Below are 12,961 nucleotides of genomic sequence, written 5' to 3'. Positions count from 1 at the left end.
CCTCAGCGATCTTTGGAATCTATATTTAAATAAATGTGAACCCTAAAAAAGAAGTCATTTTTTATTTACAGAATCTTACAACAAATAGCAGAACCATCAACTCATTAATTTTTTCTCAACTGTTCCTAAACAGATGAAACTAATCTTTTAAAACAACGTCTTTCCCTCCAAAAGAAGACGAGTATTTATTATAGTTGACAAGAATTTCCACCTAATAACATTTTATCTGATTTTTTATGGAATTGTTGTTTTACAGAAAAATTTAAAACGTTTGCACTTTAGTTTTTAAATGTTTTTATTTTTTTTTATTAGATGATGTTTCATTAACACGTCCATAAAAGGCAAAATTCTATTCTTTTGATTTTTCAAGTACAGTATGAAACAGTATGAAAAATGGAAATTGCTGTATTTTTCTCTGTAAAATGTAATATATTGTTGTACACAACTCAGTTTAACTCTGTAAAACTACATGATATTACGGTATGGTACTATTTGGTAAATACGGCACTATACTGTACAAAGTAAATGGCAATAGACTTGTACAAATACAGTACATGTCTGGTGACCCGACTGCCAGTGTTTCCCACTACATGTGTGGAGTTTTGACATTGGACCTCCTGGAGTGTTTAAAGGCTCTGGCATGGAGAAGCTGATGCTGGATCTGTGATGATCACAAATGTTGAGCTCAGTAGCTCCTAGTTTTATAACCATAAAGACTGTAGAAGACTGTAGAAAAAATATCACTTATAATCTTATACTCCAGTACTCATGTTAGTTCTCACTCTCCTGTGTTCTGTATTATTGAAAGATTTATGATCAAACTCTTAATGTCACACAAATTAGGATGGGTTCCCCTTTTGAGTCTGGTTCCTCTCAAGGTTTCTTCCTCATAACAGAGTTTTTTCTTGCCACAGTCACCATGGCTGCCCATCAGGGATAAATGCACACCATTCACCTTCACTGTTGATTTCTGTAAAGCTGCTTTGAGACAATGTCTGTTGTGAAATGCGCTATAGAAATAAACTTGACTTGACTTGACTTGACTCCTATAAATTTACACCAAAAACGTTTTTAAGTGTATATATTGTCATTCGATATTGAAAAAACTGTAATGTAGACGAATTTTGACATGCACAGTGTGCAGTAACAGACCTTTTACTGTTGCCTGTTCATTTTAAATGTCTTCTTTACTGTATAATATCTAAAAATACATAATAACAATATAAATTTACTGAAATCAAACAAATAGCTCATTCGATATACATGCAGGCTTTACAGAATGAGGATCTCAAAAAGCTCCTCAAGGGTCTAAACCCTTGGAGTGACTCCATACACTCACTGTTTCCTGCCTTTTCAGATGTGTTTCTATATGAGCAGTTTTTCCCACAGTTCCTTTTGACCCTCCGCTGAGCAAAAAGGGGGCAAATTTAGATGGGAACCTTTGGGTTCAAAAACCAAATATTTCCGTTTTCAACTAATATTTTTTGAAAGGCTAAGATGCGAAATGTTAATGTCCCTGCGGGAATGTGACTGAAGTCATGAAGTCGAGTAACAAACATAAGCAGGAAGTCAGTGATGGGTCACAGCACTAGGAGGACTGATTCATTAATCACTTTTAGAATGACCATTCAGAATTATAATTTATAGCAAACGTTGGGGAAGTTTGACAATATTGGGGTTTTAAACCTTGAACCAAGTTCATGTGCTGACCAGTGTACACAAAACTAGCAGAACTCACAGTGGCCAGAGATCATTTAGGGTCAACATTTAGAAACAGTCGTGACCCGTGGAGCATTAACAGCATTAATGTCTTCAGCAGTTTGAGCTACAGGAGCTCGTCTGTTAGATCGGGACCATCCTTCGCTCCCCATGTGCATCAATGAGCCTCGGCCAACCACGACCCTGTCGCCGGTTCACCACTGTTCCTTCTTTGGAGCACTTTTGATAGATACTGACCACTGCAGACCAGGAACATCCCACAAGAGCTGCAGTTTTGGAGACGCTCTGACTCAGTCGTCTAGACGGCACAATTTGTCAAACTCACTCAAATCCTTACGCCCATTTTTCCTGCGTCTAACATCAACTTTGAGGATAAAATGTTCACTTGCTGCCTAATAAATAAATCCACTCACTGGTGCCATGATGAAGAGATCATCAGCGTTATTCAGTGTTGCAATGCCATAATGTTATACCTGATATATATGAAAGCCGCTTAGATAAGGATGATAAAAGTATTTAATGTACCGCACTACAGAAGATAGCACTATGTTCATCTCATACATTTGTCGTTCTTGGATAAAAATGGCACATCATTTTAATGCTTTCCTTCTTTTCTTGTTGCATTTCTTAAAAGAACAGCATCACTTTTTGCTCACGTTCACACACACACACACACACACACACACACACACACACACACACACACACACACACACACACACACACACTTATTGGACAGTAAAAAATTACTGCACAAATCCCTTAAAAGTCCCCACTCCACAACACAAAAGTGCTTTGTGTAAAACCAACTGAACAACACTAATAATCCTTTATAAACACAAGATGTATGGCGTGTACAGAGGAAGTTGTGGGGGCAGTGATGTTGACTGGTTCAAATGTTCAACAGATGTAAGCTTTTTTCTTCAGTAAACACCACACATGATTCACTTCCTGTCCTCAAATTCCAAAAAAAAAAAAGGGTCCAGCAAAGCAGCATGTTGCCTCATATGAAGGCTATTCTTCTTTCCTACCTACCATCTGAAAAAAATGGCTACGGCTGTGCTGACACCAATTCACAGCTGCATTCCAGACCTGAGCTACAGTGCTGCAGTTTGTTCTCCCTTGGGCATTCTCATGAATGTGAACTAATATGGAATCCAGATGTGACTGAAAAAGCAAATCTAGCTTTTTTTTATGGGAGCCCCTTGTTCAGTGAATGATGTCACATGAGAAAGATGGGCCTTTATTACTACTCTTGGTAATTATTTACCCCTGAACAAGCTTCATGGACTGGTCACATCCACACACTGATCTGCAAACATGCACGGTTGATTTTACAGAGTAGATCTGGTCGTCTTTATGCAGTGCAAGTCTGTCCTTGTCCTAGCAGACACATCTGAGCTCTGTTTAATCCTCAGGTTATATACACTCCATCAGATGTTTACCAGTTTGGCAGCAAGAGTAAAAACTCTGACTCCTTGATGTTCAACCTTTTTAGAGTTTACGCATGGAAGTGTTTCAGTGTTTCCGCCAAAATGGTCAGGAGTGCAGATGTTGAATATACACAGATGCAGGTAAAACTTTGCAAATATTATTTTAATTTTGAACTTGTTACATTATCAAGAGTTTCTAAACCTCATTCATTTCTAGGATCAAATCTGATGGTTCTTATCTTGCTCATTTAAATTTACCTTTATTACATTTGGCAGACATCTTTATCCAGAGCGACTTATGTTTATCTTATTTGTACAACGGAGCACCTATAGGGGTAAGGGTCTTGCTCAGGGGCCCAGAAATGTCAGCAGCTTGGTGTGGGTGGGATTTAAACTCATGACCTTCAGATCCAACATCCAAAGACTTAAACTCAAACTTTCACTCTCACAGATGTCTCTTCTCTAACATACAGCACAACAACAAACACCTATAAGTATTCAGAACCTGCCTCTCATGGTTTTCCTGTGACCACAAGGCTATAATTAGCTAAACAGTTTCATCTTGACCACGTGGCCAGTGAAATTTCACTGTGGAATGGCAGTGGCCTCCACACCCAACCTAACACTGCTGAAGGATCTATTTCTTGCCAAGCACGCTGACACATACTGAAGATCGGCTTAAAATACAGACCGAGCCTGGAGCAACACTGTATACCAGCACACAAGACACATTCTTCATGCTGGACTTTGGTGGTATGACCACCATGTCATGTAATACAGTCCTAGCGAATATGAGATCATTGGAGATGTAACCATGCCTAATTTCCAGACTGCATCTGCAATGAATTAGGTAAAAAAGGCTGTGCAAGACAAAAGGTAATATTCACAGTAAAGATATATTAACAAGGCACGCTAAGTGGGTAACAACCAAACAAAGAACATTTTGTTTCTGCTCGTTTGTGGAACCGAATTGAAAACATCTGCTTTGCAGTAATGCAGCAACACTTCTTTGCGCTGGCAACACTTCTTCTTTTTTTTTAAAATAGAAATCTAAGTATGTCTAAGAATGGTTGAAAAAGATCTGTGGTCTAAAAATCCTGACCAGACAAACCCAAGAAGTACAATAACCTCCTGAACCTTCTTTATACGGTTTACACGGCCTGTTCTTGGCAGCCTTCCCTGTAAGTGATGCACCCCTTGAGGACTGAATTGTAAGCGTCCACACTGTCATTTTGAAGGTATAATTCGTATTAAAGGTTCATTAGTCTAATCCACCGATTAGCACACCAACACATTTGTCTGGATTTACAACAGCTCCGATCAGGGCTAGTGACAATGTTCCAAAAACGCTACGAATAAGTTCTAAATAGTTTTATTGCGTATCCATGCTAGGAAACTCACCATTTAGCCAGTAATCACACTACAGTTCACACATTCTGTAGTGACACTCTGTTAAGTAGGAGTTGAGATTTGTGACGAGTCATTGTTAACGTCGATGCCTCCACAGGCAACTATGCTGACCTTTGTAATGACTGTCCCTCCCTCATTTACTGAAAAAAGCAAACAAAACCATAAGTAGCCTGAATGATTTGGCTGCAGTAACTTTTTATAGTTTTTTTGTAATTAGAATAAATACATACAAATATTTACAAATATGAAACAAACTTTGGTGTCCATGTTGTAGGATTTGCTGTTATAAACTGCTAAGAAAGCTGCATTACTAATACAGGAAGTCTCTCACTTATTCCCTTCCGTTCCAGGAGCACTGTTCATTTTGTTCATGAATCCAAAAAGCGAGGTTTATGCATAATGCACGCCCCATGATCTTGTTCCATTATATTGTCTTTGTTCTATAGAATAATGCTGATGGTTGACAGTTCATGCTATACCACCGAGCAATGTCCACCATCTTTTCCAGTCCAATCTCTCATTTGTTTTAGCTAACTTTTGTTTCCATAGTCATTAAATTTGCACTTCTTTGCAGTCCCCTCCACATCACCACTGCTTTTCCACCTGTTTCCGTGACATTTACTTTGATTGAGCGTGGTACTACAGTACAAACTCTGGCAGAAGAGGGCTCACACATGTGACAACGTCTGGCAGACACGTGAGCTACTTCCGTGATTTGTTCGCATCTGTGAAAGTTTGCAACTTAATTGTTCATTGTTTAAAAGTCACGGTAAAGCTGTAGTCATAAGTAAACATGCACAGACTGGCATGATGTAAAGGCTGATTCCTTTCTAGCCCAGACTGTAGATTCAGCTTCAAACGTTATTTTTTACAATTATTGCATTTGGTTGATTATCATTGGTGATTATCTTAATATATTTTATATTATATTATAATTTGCTGCAACCTACCTATCAAATCATGACGTAAATTACTTTAAAGACCACTGTTTCCTTCAAAGCTGCTTTAGAAGACAATTTTAAATAGTAAATAAAGTAGACAATTATAGTCCATTTATGCTACATAGGCAGAGATGGCAAAAGTACACACATCCTTCACTCTTAGTGCAGACACTCATGTTTTAAAAGACTCTGGTAAAAGTTTAAGTTCTGCCTGCACTTTTTCATCCAAGTTAAAGAACTTTGGACTCTGACACGTACTTCAGTAAAAAGTAGTGGTTACTACGACCTGTTTTAGTGTCATGCTGGTAAATGGATTCCACGTCATATTGATATAAAATTAATTAAAAATTTTGTTACCTAATGAATGTATCCAGGCTGAACATCCACTATATAAAACACAAGCAGAGAAAAGATGATGATGTGATCAGGAATGTCTCTGTGCTCAGTCATGTTTACATCACTGACTCCCTCTGTCTTATCCACATTGGCTAGCACGTGCTTCTGTCTTTGCTCATTGTTAACTTCATAGTCTAGTCTACATCTGTGGTGTGTGAGAGCCAGGAGATGATACACCAGTGGTAGATTAAAAAAGCTGCACAGTGACAAGGAACAGGTTGATGGGCTGAAAATGTATATTAAATATTGATCATGTCAACAAATACAGTGAAGTAACGAGCCAGTTTTTTCAAATGTAAGAAGTAGAAAGTACAGATATGTGTGTAAAAATATTAATTGAGTGAAAGTTAAAAGTATTTGTACTTCATTACTTCCCATCTCTGTGCATAAGTGACACATTGGGATAAACCAAAGTTTTGTGTGACTTGATTAGATGGATGACTAGCAAAAATTAGCTGATGGAAAAAACTGCATATCTGTCTTGCACTAAATCTTTCCCAAATAGTTTTACGCCTATAATAAGAGCCTGTGCCATGTTAAAATACAGAAGTTTATCTGGATAAGCAGCAGTTTTTTAGGTCCTAAATTCAATAATGTGACCATTAGTGCTTTAGTGATATATTAATTTGCTGTTCTGAGGTTACACTTTATCTACATACAGTAGCTATTTCAAGCACCATGCTTGTAACAGGTTTGTAAATTGAACCAGGGAGTTAGTAGCACTTCTACATGTCCACAGACTTATCAGTGTAGAAGAAAACAACCGGCAGGGTGAAGGTGTCTGGTGATCGAAACAGACACAGGCACTCATCTCTGTGGACAAAAATAGAGCAGACTAACATTTTCCTCTAGAAGCAGTTTGAGAACGGAAACCACAAATATGTCGTTTTCTTTAGTCCGTGTTTTTTTTTGTCTTTACTCAAATAAAGACATGCTGCTGACTAAATATTGACTGTATTTAAAATCTCAATAGGGTTCCCACCGAATACGATTTCAGTATCAGGCGACATTAGAAAGCTACAATATTCATAATCAGAGCTCACAGTAAGAACTGCAGGAGGTCGTGTTGTGGATGTGTGATTCATTCATTCGGGTGTTTCCTCCAAGCAAAAAATAGAACTATAAAAATATGAAGAGGATATTACATATATTCACAAGTACTTTATATATTTGCTTTAGCTATGTTAGATGCCTGTAGTGACTACCCACACAAACAAACCTCTTTATTGTGTTTACTATATTCTCAGGAAATATACAGCTTAAAGTGTCACATAAGATAAAAAAGAACTTTTCAGATTAAGTATAAGAACCTCACACATTTTTTCACTACATGAAAATTTTATCCAGAGTAGCACACTAAGTACTGAAGTCGAATCTAATCACTGGGAGTGATTCTGGAAAGAAAAAGCAGCTCAGATTGGATTAGAATCGAGTCGAGTGATTCGAGAAAACTTTTCCAACATACAGTAATTCGTAATGATTTATTTTGAGCTAAAAGACCAGATGTGAGTTATGAGTCTTGCTTATTACCATTTATTGGTCAGTAACTTTTTTATGTGGCCGTTAACAACATTCCCATGATCCTTAGCAGCAAACTAAATCTAAGCTCCAGGTGTATACAAACAAAAATCTTACAGTAATGTTAATTCTTTAGTGAGTCCATAGATTTATTTGCACATCAATGTGGCATGTGTTTGTGTGCTAAACCTCGTCTATATTTATTCATGAGTTAAATTGAATTTTGAACAAACAGCTTTTTACAATAGTAATGAGGAAACGTGTTGCTTGGACAGAGACAATATTTCCAAAAGTATTGGGTCATCTGGTCATGTACGGTATGTGATTTTTGAGCATCACATTCCACATTTAGTCCCAATTTGCGCTTATAATTCCGTCCACTCTTCTGGGAAGATGTTTTAGATTTTGGAGTGTGCTTATGGATATTTGTGTTCATCAACAACGGTGTTACGAAAGGCAGGTACTGAAGTAGGTGAGGAGACCTGGGGTGCTGTCAGCTTTCCAATTCATCCCAAAGGTGTTCAGTAGGGATGAGATCAGATCTCTATAGCAGCAAGATCTAACACTCCAGAGCATGTAAACCAGATCTTCAAGGAGCTCACTTTGTGGTAACAGTTTGGAGAAGAACCACATTTTAGTGTTATAGCGTTGTGTTTTATATTTACGGCATTTGGCAGCCACCTTTATCCAGAATGACTTACATTTATCTCATTGATACAAATGAGCAGCTATGGGGTTAAAAGTCTTAACCTAAGGGCCCAGAAGTGGCTGCTTGGTGTGGGTGAGATTTGAACTCTCGACCATTTGATCAAAAATCTAAACCCATAACCACTAAGCTTCCACCGCCCCACTTTATGTTTGGCTCACTAATGAAGAATTATGCAACAGTTGCACATTTTTTTTATCGTGACCCATATAATAAAATGTAAAACACTTTTTGCATGTAATCTAAATACTTTTATCAGTATATTAAACACTTTTTGCAGCTTCAGATACGTTTGTGAATAGTCTGTTTAGGATTTACTCCTCCTTTGTTGTTATTAAAGCTATTTAGTTGGGTTCAGGTCAGGGCTCTGTGCAGGCCACATGAGATATTTTACTCCAAGCCTGGCAAACATTTTCATTGGTGTACATTTTTTGCACAGGGGTATAATCTTTTTTTTTAAACAGGTTTAGGCTTCTTGGATCCAGTGAAGAAAAATTACAATGCTAATACAGAGATATTCTACACATCCTTCCAACGTTGAATCAACAGTTTGTTGGAGAACCTCATATGGGTTTGATGGTTGGTCTCGTCAAACCTTTGGGCATATAGTGTATATTATATATCAACCCACTAAACTCTTTTATATATATATATATATATATATATATATATATATATATATATATATATATATATATATATATATATATATATACTTAGTTCTTGACAATGAAATAATAATGAAATAATAATGAAATGCGGCATCCTTCATTTCTGGTATTGTTACTGCGTGCTTTTATAAATGCCTAATTAGTATTTCAGTTGTATTTGGAAGGCTGTCTAAAGCACCTCACACTTCAGTGCATCAGCTCTGGTATACTAATAGCTATCGACTTAAAAGTATCATATATCAAAATCTAAAGCAATCTTTCTGCTCAAGTGGCAAAAAACGTTCAGAAGTAGCCTTTGATCCGATTAAAGCTATCCCTTACACGTTCACATTGTCATCTGCAAATCAGATTTCTCGAGCCACATTGTAACGCGATTTCCTTTAAAATATGTACGCACAGTGAAGCCGGAGCCGATCACGGACTGCAGCATGTTAAATGTAGTACTTATTTCACCGATGCTACACCCTGCATACTGATGTGAAAAATGCATTATGTTGTGTTGAGTTACTATACAGTGTGAGATTTAAAAACTAAATTTCAGCTCAACTTAATGAGGGAGGTGGTAGCTAATTGGTTAAGACATTGGACTCAGTATCGAGTTCAAATCCCAGCACCACCATTGTGCCGCTGCTAAGCCCTTATGTGAGGCCCTTAACCCTCAACTGCTCATTTGTAAGTTGACTCACTTGGATAAGAGCATCTTCTAAATGCTATAAATGTACATTTAATGCATTGACATAATTAAACTTCAATAATAATCAGTTGCATTAGCAAAGTATTATATTATCTACATTGGATATTGCAAAATAAAACTGCACTATACTAAAAAGAATGAGTCAGAAAAGATATATAGATTATCAGAACTTTTTCTTTAATGTGAGAATACACCATTACAAGATTACTACATAAAAATATAGTTATCAAATAAAATGTAATAAAATAAATAAAATATTAAACAATAAAATCACTAGATGATCAAATCTTTCACTAAATAATAAAATTCATCCCAGATGGAAATTCACAGGAAACCGCCATATTATTCTGTTAACATATTATATGAATTTTATTATTTTTCAGAATCCTTCTTAGATATTGACTGGCCAAGATCACACTGAGACCTTCAACAACCATAAAATGTCTATGATGTAACTGCATTTTGCAAAACATTTGATGCTTCCTGGTGCACAAGGAATGATGACATTACTGTACTGGCTTCCTAGTTGCTCTACATAGTAGTTTCTTGGAGGAGCGAAAAGTTGCAACGACAATACACCCTGTCACCGAGCTCTTCTCATACGTGAGTTTTTGGAAACATGGTCTCATTTCCACACCCAACCTACTCGCCAGATTTGGCTCCTAAAGACTTCACCCTCGATGAAGATCCAGCTCAAAAGTCCCTGTTTTGACACAATTGCAAATATCTAGCGCGAATCGGGTAAGTGTAGATTTATAAAGTGCGTATCTGAGCTCAAAAACACCTACAATTATGGAATTCGAATTTGAACTTTCAATCTCTCAATAATTAGAATGAAATCTAATAAATGAGAACCAGCACAAATGCATCAAGATGCACCGTCCTTTCCTTTTTAGCCTGTCCTTCCTCTGTGTGGACGGTTGATCTCTGACTCCCACAAAATGCTCTAATGGAAGACAGGCAGCTGGACCTCAAACCCCAACATCTACAGAAAGCTAAGCGCACCTGAATGGAGTTTACATGCCTCCACCCTTCTCAAATATGTTGAAACCTAGTCAAGCTGGCCAGCACAGCTGCTACTAAATTTAGCTTGTTCATGATAGTGGCCCTGCCCTTTCTAGCAAAACCTCTATGCAGTATACTTCGGTTTGCTCGTATCTATTAGCTATATGCAGTAAGTTCATCTAGACTGCTTGCTGCAGGTGTGTAGACTAGACCAGGGTTAACTTTCCAGTCCACATTATTTTCCACCCTGTGCTTTGCAACCAGCGAGACACTAGATTGCTAGTTACACTACTGAGATCATCTCAGTCTGTGGACAAACTGTGCTGAAGGTTTTGGCTGTGGCTTGCCTGAATTGTGACAGATCTCAGGCTAAGGTTTAAAGCTAAAGGTTGAAGAAATGTGGAATGTTGAGGAATGTTCACTACAGTTTAATAAAGCACAATAGCTTAAGACACATGAAATGTGAGGTTGAAAAGTGCACAACATTCAGTTAGCTGTCTATACTTGGCTAAGGAGTGCAGTGATGTAATGCTCACTTTTATTCCCTAGCATGCCCTAAACATCCTGCAAATTATAATCGTTGGCAAATCGGATCCCACTAAAATATAGCTTCAGAGCTGGTTGGCTTCAGAAGCACAGCTGCTTTTGGACCGCTTGCTAAACTTCAAGCAGCCCACAGCCCTTGGTACTCTTGAGAGCATGGGAAGACGTAGAAGGCTCCGATTAACTATACGGTCGGGATAAAATACGCTCTGAATGGAGGAAGTGAGAGAAACTTGAGAGTAACTGTAATCCTTTACCTTCTTCATGGAAAAGTCAAATCAAAGTAAAGCCAGACACAACAAATATTGCTTTTCTTTTTTTTTTTATGTGTAAACATACCACTGTAGTAAGGTTTAAATATGTTTTCAGCCTCAAGTTCCCCTCTATAGTGAGTAATAAAACTGTCTTGGCTACGCAGACATGCTAACCCTCTTGGCTGTTGTTGAGAAACCTAATATCAGCCCCTCACTCGTTCTACGGGCACATGGAAAGTTTTTAAATATTTATCACTGTACAACACAGCAGTATATATTTATATATAAAACACAGCATATGTGGCCTGCTTTAAATGCCTGTAATTTCATAGTTGCATACCACTTTCACTAAATAAGCAGAAAGATTAGCTCGCAAAATGCAGGATAATTGGAATTCATTGGCTTGCTATTATACACTTTAGCTTGATATTAGTATGACTTAACATAACTCAGCCTTGGTGCCATGCATCATTAAAAAACGTGTGTTGGTCTTTTTTTTCCACCAAGTTGCCATCTAAACAGGCAAGGCAATAAACTTTGGCAACTTCAGTTCCATGCTGAACTTCTTACAGCAAAAAATCTAAAGAATTTCAGTGTGTAATTCGGACGAGTGTGTTCGAACCGATGACCTAAAATGTTCTTTAGACGTGAGGCGCAATGGATGAACCGCAATCAATGACGTGATTTCCAGTCTTTTCTTTCGTTTCTACAAAATGAGCACGTAGTACTTGGTATTGCATGTGGTAATTCCTTCCATCTGTACACATTCCTGTTTCGGGTACTGTCAAGCATACCATTGTAATGATCTGAATCATTTTGAATCAAATCTATGTCTTTTTTTCTAGAGTGTTGAGAGATGGCTGTTTTTGTTGCAGTGACTTAAGTGAACAAAAAAAACAACAATTTTGAAACCCTTTGTGGAAAAGAGCTTCCTCTCGTCTCTTGGCTATTGAGTTTCTTGGCAGCCCCTCTTCAACTTCAATTATCCACACTTCCTCTGTCTCACCATCTTTAACCTTAGCAGTCAACATCCTGAACTCATTAGTCTGTTTGCAATCTAATCATCAACTTCAACCAAAAAATTATTATATTTATCCTCATATATATGTATATATTATGTGTTTATCCATACAATCCTTCCTTCCCATGTCTACATTAGTAGCAGCTTCTTTGCAGACATGTTCACCTCGGAATCGTAAAGATGCTAGCGACGCAGCCAAAATAGTTCTCCATCTGTTGCTCGCCACTCCAGCGTGTACCGAAGTCCTGCAGCTGCCACCAAAATTTGCCCTCTCATGACCATACTAAGCTCCAACCCCAGTTCTATGTGCATGTTCAGAGCTCTGGGATCAATTCGCACAGGTATCTAGGTGAAGTCTACCAGAAGCCTAACATTTCTAATGGAACTGAGCAACTCCAGAGCAAAACCCCAACTAGTGGTAATTCCAAGTGTTGTTCAGCAAAACAAGAAAACAAAAACAAGTTACAGTAGATACAGAGTTACTGAACTTACCGCCAGGGCCTGGAGCCTCTCTTTATGAAGTTCAGCCTCAGCCATCCTGGAAAGACAAGGGGACAGGTCTCAGTAACCGCAAGATAGACTCTTCCAGTGTGTTTGTGTGTGTGTGTGTGTGTGTTTGGTCGTTCACTGAAATCCAATGAGACTCTGTG

The 12,961-nt window shown here is 37.8% G+C and overlaps 1 protein-coding gene across 2 annotated transcripts in view; it reads right to left on the bottom strand.

Moving 5' to 3' along the window:
• The window catches only part of palm2akap2 (PALM2 and AKAP2 fusion), an 83,511-nt gene that overhangs the window by 60,000 nt on the left and 10,550 nt on the right, over positions 1-12,961 (bottom strand). For both annotated transcript variants that reach the window (XM_083567945.1, XM_083567939.1), the window contains one exon: positions 12,804-12,849. In XM_083567945.1, the coding sequence (XP_083424071.1) occupies positions 12,804-12,849 (46 nt within the window). The remainder of the gene's footprint in view (positions 1-12,803; positions 12,850-12,961) is intronic.

The sequence above is a fragment of the Silurus aristotelis genome (assembly GCF_946808225.1).
Source record: "Silurus aristotelis genome assembly, chromosome: 18".
NCBI lineage: Eukaryota > Metazoa > Chordata > Actinopteri > Siluriformes > Siluridae > Silurus > Silurus aristotelis.
This window is presented reverse-complemented; position numbering and strand designations above follow the sequence as displayed.